The sequence below is a fragment of the Podarcis vaucheri genome, assembly GCF_965113315.1.
Source record: "Podarcis vaucheri genome assembly, chromosome: 7".
Taxonomy (NCBI): Eukaryota; Metazoa; Chordata; class Lepidosauria; order Squamata; family Lacertidae; genus Podarcis; species Podarcis vaucheri.
In genome coordinates, this window is record NC_138765.1 from 34,702,373 (window position 1) to 34,720,100 (window position 17,728).

Consider the following 17,728-nt stretch of genomic DNA (forward strand, 5'->3'; position numbering starts at 1 on the left):
CCAGATATTCACCACTACAATTCCCACCATCCCTAACCATTGACCATGCCGGCTGGGGCTGATGGGAGTTAAAGCCCACAACCTCTGGAGAGCACCCATTTTGAGAAGGCTGCATGTGCCACATTTCCTGGGTGAAAGAAAGATAGGTGGGCATGGGTGCAGATAGCAACTGCATAGGTGGCGACAGCTTTTGGAATCTACAAGGTACAGCAGCTCCACTGGCAACTTTGCCCATGTGGATCAGGTGAGTAACAGGAAGCTGAATAGGAAGCTGGTTGCCCTCAGTGGAAAGAAGAGGCACATGATAGGACAGAAAGAGCCACAAGGCCCTGGAAAGGATGCACCATGCTAGTGTGATGTACCTGGGGGTACCCCTGACGATCGGTGGCCTGGAAGAGGTACCAGTTCTCTTTACTGGTCTGTTTCTTCAAGAGTAGAGTCACCACCAGGGTGAATTCATCAGGCAAGCCCCGGGGGAACAGCTGTCTGGGAACAAAGAGGAGGGGAGAGATGTGAGGAAAGGGAGGCAGCCATGGGGGGCAGGCAAGAAAGCTCTAGAAAGGCATTACAGCAATTCATGACATCATTCCCATGGTGGGACATTTTGCCTCAAGGACAATGCTGGATGCCCAGGGGCAGCCATGCCAGTGAAAGTAGTGATAGCAGGCGGGTCTTTTGCTCGGGATACGTATGTATGTGTAAAGAAATGAAAAGGGGGGGAAATCATAGGAAAATAGAAACCACAGTCACCTGCTCCCCACCCCCAACACACAAAGTGGAAAAGAATAACAATAACCCTTGACATATATTACACCATAATCTTGTCATGCTTGCTAGAACTGAATTCAAAGTGGTGTAAAAGCACAATATATTTTGACGTAACCCTGTATTCTTGCTGTATTTAATAAATGGCTGCCAATTTGTTGCTAATTTATCTTGTCTTTGTCTTTTCTCTTTCATTTTGATGTAATCAGTTAACTTGGCCGTTGAGGTAAACTCCCACATTTATGGGAGTCACCTCGTATTGAGTTCATGGTTTATAACTAGCCCTATAAATTATTATTTTGTTTCTGCGGTTATTTATGAACTGCCAGTTGATAAGAAAAATATTGTGGTGGTGTGCACCAAAAAGTTCAGTAAAAAATCATGGATGAAACATCATAAAACATAGATCACTAGTCTGACTCACTATAAAGCAGCCTCCTCTTTGCAAATACACCAAGCAGACACTGAATCAAAGCTTGCACCCTATTTTCAAGGAGACTAATTAAACAATCACAGAAAATGTTGGGAAAGATACGTATCAGTCCATAAGAACACGTATGCTCGCACACATATTAGATGGAAATGACACTTTAATTGGCAGATTAATCAACAACAGCTGTGGTTTATTCAGTGGGGTGGGGGTCCCCTTTCATTGTGAATGTTCAATTTCTGTCGTGGTGTTGTTGTTGTTTTGCAGCTATTTTGGCTCTGGTGACTTGTGGAAAGAAAAAGAACATATTAACAATGACCTTTCTCTCTAATGAGTGCTCACTTTTGTTTATTAAGCAGTAAACTATCTTTCACTTTCTTCATTTTTCCCCAAAAAAGGCATCCATGTGCAATATGCCAATTTATTTTAATTAACGTTAATATATCTAAAGACAGATGATTACTCAAAGGATTTGTGGTTAATTGGTCAGCCTATAATAAATCCCTTCTACCAGCCCACTAAATCATTTCTTTCTGCAAGCATAATGTGGGTTCCAGTTGAGTTTCCTTTCTTTCATGCAAAAAAAATCATAAAAATATATTAACAAAGAAAATCTACAATGCAATTCTAAAAACAACAAAGCAGCAATGAAATGGAATAATAAAACATAGAAGGAACATTAAATTAGAATTCATTCTCTGGGGGCTCTAATTAATTCAGAGCTGCACCTCAGAATGAAATAGTCATAAGAGCCTGCTTAATAGAAGACAAAGAAGGGGTTGGGCAAAGATTTCTTGGGGTCAGTACCAACTAGGCCTTGTTTCCCATCACCTCAACAGGCTTGGGAACAATGAGAATCATATAATTGTAGAGCTGAAAGGGGCCATGAGGGTCATCTAGTCCAACCCCTCCCCCCATGTGGAAATCTTTTGCTCAATGTGGGGTTTGAACACACGACCCTGAAGTTATGAGTCTTGTGTTCTGCTGACTGAGCTATGTATCATGTAAGGGCCACACAGAGCTGCAATTCCCAGCACCCTCAACAATTCCCGGATTCTTAGTGGGGAAACTTATAGTGTAAATGTGTCTCAGATGGAGCTCTCAATGATGTTCATTCCTCAGAACTCTTGCTAGCCCCAGACCCTTCCAGAACAGACTTATGTAACAGCCATGGTGCCTGTTTTTGTTTATTTCCCTCTCCTCTTCCTTACCCCTCAAGTACCACCATGCCTATAACACTGTAACTTGTTATTTTAAATCATGAAACAATGCGGGTGTGTTGACAGTACATAAAATTAGAAATAGATGAACACAAGAACAAAGCTTCCTTCATTATCATGGACACCACGAAAGTACCTACTGGCCATGCTCAAAGGCACAGAGACTCTGTCAGATAGGAAAGGAGGTAAGCCTAAAAACCATTTGGAAGCTTCTTCTCCCCCCCAAAAAACCATAAATAACACTTTAAAAGGATTACTATAATGAGGTCATGGTAGACACAGAGTGAGTCCAACAATTTTGCTCCAGTAGCAACAGCAACCACTAACATCTGTGTTCATTTCTCAGGACATTCAAAAAGAGAAACAGCAGCAACAACAACCCATATCCAGTCCAGACAGAATCAGGAGATTTGGAAGCCAAGCAGAGCAGGAATCAATTTCATCTGTGGAATCCATCCTACTATTGCAACATTCATTGCCCATCAGTGACCAATTCTGGGGCTTGGTCAACACCAGTTATTTATGCCAAGTTTTTCCACTACAGAGACTTCCCCTTGCATCACATGGTCTTTGTAGAGGTGCGTCAGGAATGAGCTGTTATTTGGATGCCAGACAGAGGTCAGAATCAGGGCCCTTTGACTTTTAAGAGGTGAAGTTCTGCCACCAGGGATGGGAGAGAAATTCAATTCTGTTCGCATGGAAAGGGAAACCTACCTAATTCACACTATGTGAGATAATACAGGCACTGAAATGTAGCCATCCCTCAAAATCCATACTTTTCGGAATTTTGCAATGCAGTTCTTCAAGCAGACAATGTTGGCAAAAATTCAGTCATTGGGGGGAAAGGGTGCATAATGGCAAAGAACATATTACTGAAAATAACATGCAAACATACCATATAGTAGGACAAATTGCTTGCAAAATATGTATGTTAGTCAAACTGTATACAGAAATGTATTCGTTAGGATAAATTTGCACTAAAAGGCTTATTACTTTTCATGAGGATATTTTTTTAAAATAATAATAATCACAAATTGTTCTAGAAATATGGAGAACTGAATTTAAGACTGGAAAAATGAGAAACTGAGAGAAGCGAAATTGACAGATTTTTCTATCCCCACCTGACAGAGGCCTTTAAAACATCAGACCTGCCACCAAACAATGGAGACATCAGTGGCAATTTGGGAAAGCTATTTCAAAAATTCTCTACATCAGAATTTTTTCATAGGCTTTGGAGTATACAGTCCTGTACAGTGATACCTCGTGTTACATACGCTTCAGGTTACAGACTCCGCTAACCCAGAAATAGTGCTTCAGGTTAAGAACTTTGCTTCAGGATAAGAACAGAAATTGTGCTCTGGCAGCGTGGTGGCAGCAGGAGGCCCCATTAGCTAAAGTGGTGCTTCAGGTTAAGAACAGTTTCAGGTTAAGAACGGACCTCCGGAACAAATTAAGTACGTAACCAGAGGTACCACTGTACATATAAATAAGTGCATGCAAATTTTGCACAAACCTATGCCCTCTTTTTTCTGATAATGGATTTTCTCTTATTTGGTAAAACATAAATGACCACCCTATCTTAATATGAGCATATTTGTTTCATAATACTCTCCCCTTTAGCATAAGCGTCTACCCTATCTATGTTCGATTGTTTGCGTGGTTGCATTTACAGTTCTTTGGGTACATTTTAAAAAAAGAAAAATCCCTGATGCACACGGGTGCATTGATGAGACATTACACAACAGTATACATGATGTGACGAAGCGCATGGTTGGATCAAGATCATTTTGTGGAGTGTTCCATTAAGATGAAAGTAAGTAATGTACGTAAAACACTACACCACTCAAAGCAAAACTGGAGCTGCTCTCCCTAAAGCTGACCCCACCTCCGGCTGCTGTCGGAGTTGGGACAGGCTTCCTCAACCTTAGCCCTCCAGATGTTTTGAGACTACAATTCCTATTAACCCTGACCACTGGTCCTGCTAGCTAGGGATCATGGGACTTGTAGGCCAAAAACATCTGGAGGGCCGAGGTTGAGGAAGCCTGAGGTAGGAGGGAAAAGGCAAGGTTGGAGAGAAGTACGTGGTGGCTGTGGTAGAGGAGGAGCAGGTGGTGGTAGCAGCAGTGGTGAGCGGTGTGCTCATCAGAGCCTGGATCTGTCGAGGCTCTCAACTGTCCCCTGGTCTGCCACCTGAGACAACTGCCTCACTCTGCCTCATAGGCAGGCCGGCCCTGGAGGGGTAGTGCTGATTTCTCAGTTTTTGGTGGTTTGCATCAGTGATGGTTTGCAGCTGTGGAGAAAGATGCAGATGAAAAGAGGGAAGAGAAAGCAGGGGAGAAGCTGCCCCTGAGCCAATTCTGATGTTAATTTTAGAAATTCTCCCCAGTAAAGGAATGCAGGAGGAATTGTAGACGGAGCAAAGGAAAGCATCAGATCAATAAATGAATGGAGCTGGGGAAATCCTCTTATCCCCAGCCAGAGGCACGATAAACAGTCTGAGATTTTTCTTTCTCTCTGCTTAGGGCTGCTAAAACAGGGAGAGGTCATCAAGCATCTGCCAGACCGATAGACATGGTTGGTGGGCCACATTTGCATTGACTTCATCAAAATTATCGGCAATAATGGAGATCAGGCTGCATAACTTGTGACTTGCCCCCCACCCAGGCTGAAAGCAGTTTCACAGTATCCTGCATGGAGGCTCCACATGAGTTGGATAAACTGCCATACTTTTTTTTTTTTTTTTTTGCTGCCAAGCTGAGAATGCAAAGAAAAGGATGTAGAGCCGGGATGGAGGGTACAAGCACTTTGCATGCAGCAGGAGCAGGAGCTGAAATCTCCCTGCTTTGAACGCACCACAGACTGGCAGGCGTGCCAATGCCACACTTTGCTAGCCCATTGCCGCCGCTGTTTTTCCTAACTTGGAAAATAGCTCTGAGTTCTTTCCACTGTTGACTTGCAGCAGCAAAGAATTCTGATAAGAGAGTCTCGCAGGCCAGAGTAAAGAGTAGTGCCTGGTGATGGGGGAGAACGATAGCAGCCTTCACAAAAAAAGAAGAACTGCACAGACGGTTTCCTCATCAGTCTCAGTGTGTGGGTGGAGAGCTTTTCTGTCCCCTGGTCTCAGGCTCCCCTACCCAGCAAAGGAATGAGACCAGAACTAATACTTGTTGGCCCCTGCACCTCTGGCATTGCCATTGTACCGGATGCACATTGATCTCCTTGTTGTCTTCTTGGAAGCCCTGCTCCAGGTCATTTGTCTTTCATTTGCTCCTCTCTCTGTGTTTATTGTGGGGTCATCGTGCCTGGCTCATGAATCACCAAGGCAAAACAAGAACCAGCAGAAGGAGATCATAACAGAGGCGCCCTCGGCTAGCCAAGCGTTTAAACAAACACACCTATTCCCAACTGCCACAGCGCCCATCCTTGCATTAAGAAACTGTTTAGAAACTGTCAATGAAGATAAAGAGAGAGGGCAAAAAAGAGAGAGAGAGAGGGAAACCCCAAGGGACTCAAAGGAAATGTTTTGGCACCATCAAATTCAAAAAGGAAAGGCAAATCTCTCCACTTTTTCTCCACTGTCTAATTTCAGATTCACTCCACAGCTTGGTTCCAGCCACTGCTCACCAAGGGCTCTGCCCTAGAGTTTCTTCTCCACCTTAGGCCCCACACTATGAACTGAGAGATAAGAAAGGAGATAGCACAGTAGCCATGTTAAGCAATCCACTATTTTCCCAGACTCCCTTTTATAATAAAGCAATAATAATACTGTCCTGCCTTACAGGGGTGTTATATTGTGTTCATTTTTTAAAAAAACACTTGAAATATGAAAAGATATGCATATGAACCTGCTTGTAATCTATTATTTGGTTCTGACTTCCTACTTATGTGCCGACCAATGAAACCTGTTAGGATGGCAAGACAGGGACTTCTTAGTGGTGGCCCTGCAGCACCCCTTGCTTGGACCCTTCAGTTCTGGCATTCAAAAAAGCTTAAACATTTATACATATCTGTCAGGGAACTGACATCCAAGCTAGAGGCGGAGGGAAGGCTCTCAAATGAAGCTGGAGAAGGGCCCAGCAGGGAGAGAGGGAGCTCCGCAGATGGGGAAGCAAATCAGCGCAACACCAGGGATATAGAGGGGCTGATGGGGGAATCGGCGAGAGGGCTCCAGGACTCTTCACCGGACACCAGCGGGGAGAGCACGGGTCCTCCGCTACCCACGCCCTCCCTGCGCAGAAGACTTCCGCACAGGGAGAGTAGGAGGAGACTTGGCATCAAACAACTTTTATGCTGGAAAAGGTTTAAGAAATGCCCACTGACGGAAACTGCTAGCGACTGAGGCAGCCACGAAGTGAAGGGCTGTCCAGACAGAAAGGTTTAACCAGGCAACATAGCCAGGAGAGGCGGCAACTTACGCACAAGCAACCCATACTCATTACAATATCTTTTTAGTTGGTGCCATTTCTTAGGAGAGTTTCGGTGACTGAAATCAGAATTCAGTTGTAAGATTTTCCACAGACTCCCTCTTTTTCTTTGTCTTTGTCTTCTTTTGGCCCTCACCATTGTTTCCTTTGAAGCTGGTACTATCTGAGTGGTCCTACTCCACATGTGCCCCTGAGAGGTGACTGCACGCCTTCTGCAGACAACTACAGACTTGTCTTCTTTGGAACAGAACAAAAGCTGCAATTGCTAAGAAGGTGGAGGGGAGGGGAGAACTCTGAAAGGAGAGCCACGGCAACTGTTCTGCCGTGCACCAGCTATTTCCAATGCCCTCAATCCTTTGTAGCAGAGCCTCCTTCCCTGAAGGCTGAATTCCAGGTGTCTGAATGAGCATTAAAGCAAAGTACCATCATACATGCTGGAATATATTTGTGTTGGATGTTGGTGGCACCATCGGGATCTAAGCAGCCACTGGCCTCTTTTCTGCCACGCCACATCTTCTGAGTGTGGGTGGGGCAGGTGCTCTGGCTTAGTGGTTGAGAGGGAAACTGTGTCAGAAACCCCAAGGCACTTAAATTAGTGTTGTGATCATCCTCTGCTCTTTTCCTCTTGGCTTTCCGTTTTGTTGAAAATACTTCTTTAGTGGGCACTGAAGACCCAAACATGGTGGCTTAAGTAAACTTTACCAAAGAAAATAGGAAGAGCCTACTGGATCAGGCCAATGGTCCCTGAAATCCAGCATCCTGTTCTCACTGTGGCCAACCAGATTACTGTGGGAAATCCACAAGCAGGATTCAAGCACAGGAGAACTCTTTCCTGGTGTGGTTTCCAGCAACTGGTGTTCAGAAGCCTCCAACCATGGAGGGAGAGTAGCTATCAATAGCCCGCTCCACCATGAATTTGTCCAATTCTCTTTTAAAGCCATCCAAGGTGGTGGCCATTGATACTTCTTACAGGAATGAGTTCCATAGTTTAAACATGTGCTGTGTAAAGAAGTACCGTACTTTTCCGTGTATAACACGAGGGTTTTTTCTTAGAGACTACCGTGAGAATCCCACCCCCATTTTCTTAAATTTGAGTCCCCCAAAATAGGGGGTGTTTTATACAAGGGGGCGTATTATACATGGAAAAATACGATATTTTCAACTGAATCTTCTAATGTTCAGCTTCACTGGAAGTCCACAAATTCTAGTGTTGTAAGAGAGGGAGAAAAAATACTTTCCCCCACCCACTTTCTCCATACCACATGCCACTGTATAAGCTTCTATCATGCCACCTCTAACTCGGCTTTTCTCTGAGCTGAAAAGTCTCAAACACCGCAACCTTTCTTCAAAGGCAAGTTGCTCCTTCCCTTTGATCATTTTGGTTTCCTTGATGGTCTTTCATGGCCAATGGGAGTGGAGAGAATAAGTTAGGCAGTTGTGGAAGAGAAAGAGATAGACTGAGTTCTGGCAGGGAGGAGCGTTTTTACTTGAAGGTCTTCCCGACAATCAGATGCACAACAAAATGTTGTGTTCTGTCCTCAGTATGTTCTCTACTGCCTTTGCTGCTGCTGCTGCTGCTGCTGTGCACATGTGCCCGAGTGCCCAGGGCTCTTCTATTTGCATCTTCCCCTTCACTGTTGGAGCGGAGTCTTCCTCTCCTCTCCTCTTCCTCCTCAAACTTGCAGCTGCAGGCGAGTGGAATGTTCTGTTCCTCCCGGGGGGAGCTGTTATTTCTGGCCTCTTGCATCTCCTTCTACAGATCTCATGAGGTAGGATGGCAGGAGGGAGGCTGTACAGAGAAAGGGAGGGTCTGAAGCACCACTCCAGACTTCATTTCAGGCTCAGTTGTGTGTTGTGTGTGCATTCACTTCCATGCAACCACATGCATACATGCATGATTTTTCCTGTTGTTGGATGGGAACGGGGGGGAAGCCACTGATGTTTTCTCCCTCTTTACTGATTTTATGTCCATCTGCAAACTCCAGAGTTCCCTGAGAATGTAGATGTCTTGCCCTTGTTTCCTGCTGGTCCTGCTTTGCCTACAGAGCTGTTGGCCCAAGCCACCCAATGTTCAATGTTAGAGGGAGGCTACTGTGTAAACTGACATGGTGTGTGTGTGTGTGTGTTTTGACATTTGTGAAGATTGGAGGTCCTGCTGCTTTCAGTTTTACTTATGTTGCTGTTTTAAGTTATGGTTACAGGTCATCTTTATGAGGTTTATCAAAATGTTAATCTTATTGTATTGTAGTGCTTAAATTTTAAACGATCCTTACTGGTGGGTTTGTGTGTGTGTGTGTGTGTATTGCAATTCTCCGTTCTGCGTACTTTTAAGTGCCAAAATGCACAGGAAGAATAAAGCAGCCCCATAAACTGGGAACTGAGTGCAGCTGTGCTTTCTGATTTACTTCATGGGGATCAAAAGCCCCAGTGCCTGAACTGAAGCAAGTCCTGGAAAGGAGACGAGTCCTTGCAGCACCTCCCCTTTTAGACATTAAAGGCTGTCCTACATGCAGAGGCAGGAGAAGAGGGAAGCCAGTTTCTAAGCCTGCTTTTTCTGCACTGCTGCTGGGTCCTGATGAAAGGAAAGGCCTAGCTAGTAAACAGCTTAAGCTGCTTCAATCTACCCGTCTAGACCCGTCAGGCTGCCTGCCAAGTTTCAGTGGAGGAAGGAAAACACACATGGTGCAGGGATTGCATAATGGCCCTGGAAAAGGCCCAAGTCCTTTGCTCTTGTGCTGTGATTTACTTTCTAGGATTAAAACATCCTTCCAGCCATCAGGCTGTGGCTGAGGCTGAGGCACCCACACAATCCTTACTCAGGGAGACCGCAGGCTCTTTTATAGAGTTAACAGGGTAAATTTATTTGAGTTTGGGGCTGGTACTCATTGGACACACCCTAATGAGATGTGTCCAAGACACACCCCAATGAGATGTCTACTCCCCAAGGGCTATTCGATTTACTACATTTGCATCCTGCCTTTCATCCCAGGAGCTTACGGCAGCATGCATGGTTCCTCTCCCCACCTCCATTTCATGCTCACAACAACCTTGTGAGGAAGGTTAGGCTGGGAGATGGTGACTGACCCCAGGTCACCTGGTGAGCATCACAGCTGAGTGGGGATTTGAACCTGGATCTCCCCAGTACAAGAAGGGGAGGTGTGGGGAAGTCAGGGAAAGATGTTAAGAAAATAAGGATCTGAAACTATACTTGTTATTTGTGTTGTGTTTGTTTGTGTTTTTGTGTTTGTTTAAAATTTGTGAAACTTTAATAAAAATGTATATAAAATAAAAAGAACCTGGATCTCCCCGAGCCTAGTCCAGCACTTGCATCATGAAAGCCCACGGGCCTCTCATTTGCCTTCATCCAAGAAGCTCAAGGGGCAGATATGGTTCTCCCACTCACAGGCCACCAACTTATCTTTACAATAAGCCCATGAGGTGGGCTAAGCTGACCGGTCCAGATCAGCTGGCCCAAGAACACTCAAAAGCGGGGATCTGAAGCTGAGCCTCCACAACCCAATGCAGATTGCATCACGTTAGCTCTGAGGTGCAGTGGAGAGCAAGTATAGATCCTTTTCACATGTACTGCTGTCAAACTAGGTGCTCCCCTCATCTTTTATTTGTGCACCTGATTATTCCTGCCCAATTATTCCTAATATTTGTCCCTATGGTCAGCTCTTGCACTGTACAGTATACCTTGAAGATACAGTGGTACCTCGGGTTACATACGCTTCAGGTTACAGACTCCGCTAACCCAGAAATAGTACCTCGGGTTAAGAACTTTGCTTCAGGATGAGAACAGAAAACATGCTCCAGCAGCGCGGCAGCAGCAGGAGGCCCCATTAACTAAAGTGGTGTTTCAGGTCAAGAACAGTTTCAGGTTAAGAACGGATCTCCAGAACGAATTAAGTACTTAACCCGAGGTACCACTGTGTATAGGTACAGACTCAAAAGGCTGTAAAAAGAAGAAGGAGAGGAGGAGGAGGAGTTTGGACGTGATGTCCAGCCTTTCACTCCCCTTAAGGAGTCTCAAAGTGGCTAACAAGCTCCTTTCCCTTCTTTCCCCACAACAAACACTCTGTGAGGTGAGTGAGGCTGAGAGACTTCAGAGAAGCGTGACTAGCCCAGCAGCTGCATGTGGAGGAGCAGGGAAGTGAACCTGGTTCACCAGATTATGAGTCCACCGTTCTTAACCACCACACCATGCTGTATTTCTGCAAGTTCAAAATTTACCACTATCCCACCAAGCCTGGGGCAAATCATTCTGTGCGCCTCTGCCAGCCTCAGTTCCCCATCCACAATATGGGAATTCATGACACATGTTGCAAGGTTGTTGCACAATTGCTGGAGGCTGTACACCTCTGCATACCAGTTGCTGGGATTCACACATGAGAAGAGTGCTGTTGCATTCTGGTCCTGCTTGTGAGCTTCCCATAGACATCTGGTTGGCCACTGTGAGAACCAGCAGGGATCCAGCAGGTCTGCAGAGATCCAGCAGGGTCTTACAATAAGCTCTATTGTTATCTCTGCAATAGTGAATACTCAGTTCCTAAATGGGAATAAATAAGACTCACTTGGCTTAATAACTTGAACGACTGCACTGATGACTTGAGGCACATGCAGCCACGTACTAGTTTTTGGAATCGAGATCAGGCATACTCACTCCGTCAGTCGGACCAGAGGGGTGCTGCCCAGTCGCAGGATCATTGGGCCTTTGGGGTTGCGGATCTTCTTAATGGCTGAGGTCTTCAGCAGAGCAAACCTTTTAATTAGATTAAATCCTGCCAAAGACACAGAAGAGAAAGGAGCATAGCTTGAGAGTCCAGCCTCCCATACCGACGCCCAAGTTCCCATTCTCCCTTTACAGACAAGTTGCTGGGGCAGGTTAAACTCCGAAAATGTGAGAAAGTAGAAGAAGAAGAGTTTGGATTTGATATCCTGCCTTTCACTCCCCTTCAGGAGTCTCAAAGCGGCTAACATTCTCCTTTCCCTTCCTCCCCCACAACAAACACTCTGTGAGGTGAGTGGGGCTGAGAGACTTCAAAGAAGTGTGACTGGCCCAAGGTCACCCAGCAGCTGCATGTGGAGGAGCGGAGACGCGAACCCGGTTACCCAGATTACGTGACTACTGCTCTTAACCACTACACCACACTGGCTCTCAGTGAAAGTGAAAGGCTCTGTGTGGCATTACAAAAAAATACAGTTTATCCTTTCTTTCTTTCTTTTTGTCTGTTATTCCCTGGTTGATTGAAAGTTCTATGTTTGGAATGCCACATTTTAAAATATTCTTTGCTTAGGGCTTGTCCTGTCACATTTAACTTGTTCACATGCATATTATATTAACCCTGTTAAGCTTGATACTAATCAATTAGTTTTCATTTCATTAGTTTTCATTTATGAATCACTTCCTGTGTAGGATCTCAAAGCAATTTTCACATTACCATAGAAAACATATATTGAACAATTACATTGCTGTAAAAACAATGTCGAAGCATTTGCAAGTGTAAAAACAATTGCAGATCAAATGCAGATGCCTCTCGGGATGGAGAACTTCACTTATTTAAATAGGAAAGGCATTGAAAAATGACAACACGCACTTTTGCTCCAACAAATTCTGGAGGCTAAGACTCCCTCAGAAGGTGGTGGACTCTACTTCATGGGAGGTTTTTAAACAGAGGTTGGATGGCTATCTGTCAGGGAATGTTTAACTGTGATTCCTGCATTGCAGAGGGTTGGGCTAGATGACCCTCAGGGTCCCTTCCAACTCTACAATTCTATGATTCCATGATTCTATGAAATGCTAGGTCACACTGCCCATCTTTCTTCCCAGCTTCAAGACCAGAACGCTTGCCAGTCCTGCCTGTGACACTGCAAGAGATCCTCAGGCAGCTTTATGGACACTCCTTGGGCTGCATGACTTTGTGGTTGTTTTGTTTTCTCTTTGCTGCCCCTCAGCTAAGTGGATCTTCCTGCCCGATTCTGCTGGGTCTCAGATCCACAGGTGCTGATTAGATAGATTTATCTCTACCCCCTTGCAAATTCCTTGGGAGGAAAGAGGTTGTGGCCAGAGGCCAGCAAGGAGAAGAATTTTTTGGGAGAGACAAAACAAACTTACCAGTTATGTTTACATATTGGTCACTAGTCTGGTCCAACCGGAGACCTTCCTTTTGCATTTGGGGACATTTCTCGTCTGCAAGACAAGACAGTGCATTGAACATGGATTGAGTACAGTGGCAGCTTGGTTTAAGAACAGCTTCATTTATGAACAACTTGGATTAAGATCGCTGCAAACCCGGAATCGTATTTTTTGTTCTATAAGACTCACTTTTTCCCTCCTAAAAAGTAAGGGGAAATGTGTGTGCGTCTTATGGAGCGAATGCAGGCTGCTCAGCTATCCCAGAAGCCAGAACAGCAAGAGGGATTGCTGCTTTCACTGCGCAGCGATCCCTCTTGCTGTTCTGGCTTCTGAGATTCAGAATATTTTTTTTCTTGTTTTCCTCCTCCAAAAACTAGGTGCGTCTTGTGGTCTGGTGCGTCTTATAGAGCGAAAAATACAGTGGGTGTTTTAGTTTGTGAACTTTGCCTTGGAATAAGAACATGTTTCACTTCCTGTCGAGTGTGTTCCATTTGTAAATTGAATCCCCTGCTGCTATGGGAAAGCACGCCTTGGTTTAAGAACGCTTTGCTTTAAGGACGGACTTCCGGAACAGATTAAGTTCATAAACCACGGTACCTCTGTAATACATTTGAAAGCTGCCCATATAACCTGCCATTAAAAATTAAGCTGCAACTTGTTAGTCTGTTCTTTTGTTTTACAAAGGGAAGTGCGTCTGAGTAACAATTACAAACAGAATACAAACAAATATGAACTTTGGAACTGTTGAGAAATCTCCATATATGCTATGACGCTAAGTCCTGCCTTGCCAAGACCCCATGTGAGATCCTTCTACTCCAGTGTGTTGCACTTTATTTCGGAAACGAAGACAATGAATAATAGTGTAGTATAAAGCAAATGACTCAGCCCTTTGATATGCATTTACCAGAAACCTTGTTTTCTCTTCATAGCAGTCCCACCCAACCGGCATCAAGCCTGTGCTGAAAGCTGGCTTGGGTACAACATATCCCCACAGAAATTAAGCAGACGTGTGCAAGACGCCATCACAACAAAGTGACTATGAGGATGAGCAGGTAAGCCCACCATTCACATTTCATGGTAGCCTTGATTACACTAGAGCCTTGCACAGACAAAAATCAAGGCACACGGATTGTGCAGATGGGGAACAGAATCAAGATGCAGACCTCTGGGCCAGTCCTACCATTAGGCAGGAGGCAGCTGCCTCAGGCGGCAGCTTCTGGATAAGTGGGAAGGTGTTAGAGAACAGGGGGAGGTGTTAGAGCATTGGGAGGTGTTGTAGAACAGGACAGTGTGACTAATGTCTGCCCTGCATCTCCTAAACTAGCCTTCTCTCTCCAGGTGTGGTGCAGGATGCTGCTCATTACCCATAGTGAAGTAATATTCAGGGATCAGTCTTCCTGGCTTCAAAACTTGGAATGGGGTGAGGAGGCACCGTCTTGCCCCCTGACCCACACAACAAAATGTCCTGAACAAGCCTTGTGCAAGCATAGGTTGTGGCCAATGCTCGTCCTGCTCAGAGTTAACCTGTTGAAATAAATAGGCCCATTAAGTTCAATGGGTCTACTCTGAGTAAAACTTAGTTGGAAACAACCCTTTCCCCTTGATTAATGAAGGCTGCAATCTTAATAGAAAGTCCCTTTTCTACTCAGAAGTCCCACTGGATTTAGTAGGGCTTATATACAAGTAAACAGGCCTAAATTTCATACAATTAGTCAACTGAGTTTGGATTGTTGTTGTTTTTTAAAAAGGAGGGTGACAAGCAGTGCTTTTTTCTAAAAAAAAATGTTTAGGGGTACTCTCACTTTGACTCAAGAAAATCACCATTTTAAAGTTCAAATCAGGAAAAATAAATACAGTAAATAGACAAAAGTACAAAGATTCACAAAATATTTGGGGGTATGTGTACCCCTGCGTCTGCCCCCCCCCAAAAAGCACTGGTGACAATAAACCCTCATTTTAATCTCTCCATGAACAGGAATAAATGTGTATAAAATGTAGGTGATGCCATGCTCCACCCAGTTTCCCTTTCCCTCCTAACTATTTCTGCTACTGTTGTGAAGCTTTCTCTGTCCCCAAAGATTATCTAGTTATTTGCACTACACAAAAAAATACTCTAGATTTTATCAATGCGATGCAATGTTGCTGAGATCTAAAACAGCCACCAGAGTAAGCCATGGCTGGAAGCTCCACTCTGCATACGCACAGATATCTTCCAGCTCCTTCAAGGTGCCTCTGGCAAAATGAGGGTTGATCCCTATCCAGTTTCCACATTAGATGACAACCGGGATGATGCATCTCTCTTGTGGATATTCTGAGACAGATAAGTAAAAGATGTGCACATTTTTTCCAAACCTTCCGCGTCATCCTTGCTGAGAGGCAAAGCATTTCTTCATCGCCTGTGAATTCCACCCTTTGGCCAAGGAGCTCAAAGTGCCTCACAAGGAGTCATGTCATTTCACTCTCACAATGACCCAATGAGGGAGGTTAGGCTGAGAGCCAGACATTTCCTGAGGCTGCCCAGTACATTTCATGGCTCAATGGAGAATGAACTTGGTCTCAGTGAGCAAAGTCCTACAAGTTATCTATGACACATCAAGAAAAGGATGTCACATAGAGGTGGGAGAAAGGTTGTTTTCTGCTGCTCCAGAGAAGCGGACACGGAGCAATGGATCCAAACTACAAGAAAGAAGATTCCACCTAAACATTAGGAAGAACTTCCTGACAGTAAGAGCTGTTCGACAGTGGAATTTGCTGTCAAGGAGTGTGGTGGAGTCTCCTACTTTGGAGGTCTTTAAGCAGAGGCTTGACAACCGTATGTCAGGAGTGCTCTGATGGTGTTTCCTGCTTGGCAGGGGGTTGGACTCGATGGCCCTTGTGGTCTCTTCCAACTCTATGATTCTATGATTCTATGATCTCTAAGTGGAAAATAGGGCGAGCCCACTAATGGGGAGTGCCCCAACCCAAATGAAAGTGGGTCACTCCAGCTTTCTTTCCTTCTTTCTTTTTAAGAAGAGAAAAATTAAGTGTGAAGTAAGAGGGACACAGGTGGCACTGTGGTCTAAACCACAGAGCCTAGGGCTTGCCAATCAGAAGGTCGGTGGTTCAAATCCCCACGACAGGGTGAGCTCCTGTTGCTCTGTCCCAGCTCCTGCCCACCTAGCAGTTCGAAAGCATGTCAAGTGCAAGTAGATAAATAGGTACCGCTCCGGAGGTAAAGTAAACAGCGTTTCCGTGCACTGCTCTGGTTCACCAGAAGTGGCTTAGTCCTGCTGGCCACATGACCCGAAAAAACTGTCTGCGGACAAACACCGGCTCCCTCAGCCTATAGAGCGAGATGAGCGCGCAACCCCAGAGTTGTCCGTGACTGGATCTAATGGTCAGGGGTACCTTAACCTTTAAGAGAGTGAAGAAGTTGCAAGGGAGAGAGACATCTTCATAAACTATGGTGAAAACCTGGAGCATACCTACACAACAAACATCTTGTCAGTTTTGTACGTATTTAAACTTCATGGCTAACCCCTTCAAAAGAAAATCATTCTGGAAATTGTGGTTTGTTAGGGAGCGCCCAGAATGCCAAATTAGCATTTAACATTTAGCATCTGTCATTGTAGTTCACTTACTGGATAGCTTAACGCCAACGATCCATGCTCTGGAAACCTCCAAGTTAGGCTACTGTAAATGTGTTACACAATAGGGCTGCCCTTGAAGGTAATAAATAATAATAATAATAATAATAATAATAATAATAATAATAATTTATTATTTATACCCCGCCCATCTGGCTGAGTTTCCCCAGCCACTCTGGGCAGCTCCCAATCAGTGTTAAAAACAGTACAGCATTACATATTAAAAACTTCCCTGAACAGGGCTGCCTTAAGATGTCTTCTGAATGTCAGGTAATTATTTATCTCTTTGACATCTGATGGGAGGGCGTTCCACAGGGCGGGCGCCACTACTGAGAAGGCCCTCTGTCTGGTTCCCTGTAGCCTCACTTCTCGCAATGAGGGAACCGCCAGAAGGCCCTCGGCGCTGGATCTCAGTGTCCGGGCTGAACGATGGGGGTGGAGACGCTCCTTCAGGTATACAGGACCAAGGCCGTTTAGGGCTTTAAAGGTCAGCACCAACACTTTCAATCGTGCTCGGAAACGTACTGGGAGCCAATGCAGATCTCTCAGAACCGGTGTTATGTGGTCCCAGCGGCCACTCCCAGTCAACAGTCTAGCTGCCGCATTCTGGATTAATTGCAGTTTCCGGGTCACCTTCAAAGGTAGCCCCACGTAGAGCGCGTGACTCCAAAGCTTCAGAATCTGGCTGAAAGTACTTTGCCTGGTGAAGCAATTTACATCAATTCTTCAATAAGTTCACCAGCTGCTTATCTGCTCCTGGGCCCAATTCAAGGGCTTACCTTTAAAGCCCTAAACTGCTCCAGTTTTGGAATACTCTCCCTAGAGGGATTCGCCTGGTATTGATCTCACAGTCCTCTCAGCACCATGTTAAGACATCATTTGTCCAGGCATTTTAAAGAAGCTACATTCATCTTTGGTCCTCCTTTTTGTTCTTCAGCAGTTGTCTTTTAGCTTTTATTGTTTCGTGATGGATTATGTTATGCTTTTATTGCATATTATTGTTGTTCTTATTCAACATCACTTTGGGATCTGCTTGGATGGTGGACAATTTAGGCTCTTTTTTCTTCCTTCCTTCCTGTCTTTTCTTTTTTTAAGTTTAATGTATCTTACACAATTTTTTTTTTTAC

The 17,728-nt window shown here is 44.8% G+C and overlaps 1 protein-coding gene across 5 annotated transcripts in view; it reads right to left on the bottom strand.

Moving 5' to 3' along the window:
• COL16A1 (collagen type XVI alpha 1 chain) overlaps positions 1 to 17,728 on the bottom strand; it is a 129,623-nt gene that overhangs the window by 91,693 nt on the left and 20,202 nt on the right. For all 5 annotated transcript variants that reach the window (XM_082232762.1, XM_082232760.1, XM_082232761.1 and 2 more), the window contains exons 3-5: positions 12,955 to 13,029; positions 11,503 to 11,620; positions 363 to 486 (exon numbers count right to left, since the gene is read on the bottom strand). In XM_082232762.1, coding sequence (XP_082088888.1) covers positions 363 to 486; positions 11,503 to 11,620; positions 12,955 to 13,029 — 317 coding nt within the window. The remainder of the gene's footprint in view (positions 1 to 362; positions 487 to 11,502; positions 11,621 to 12,954; positions 13,030 to 17,728) is intronic.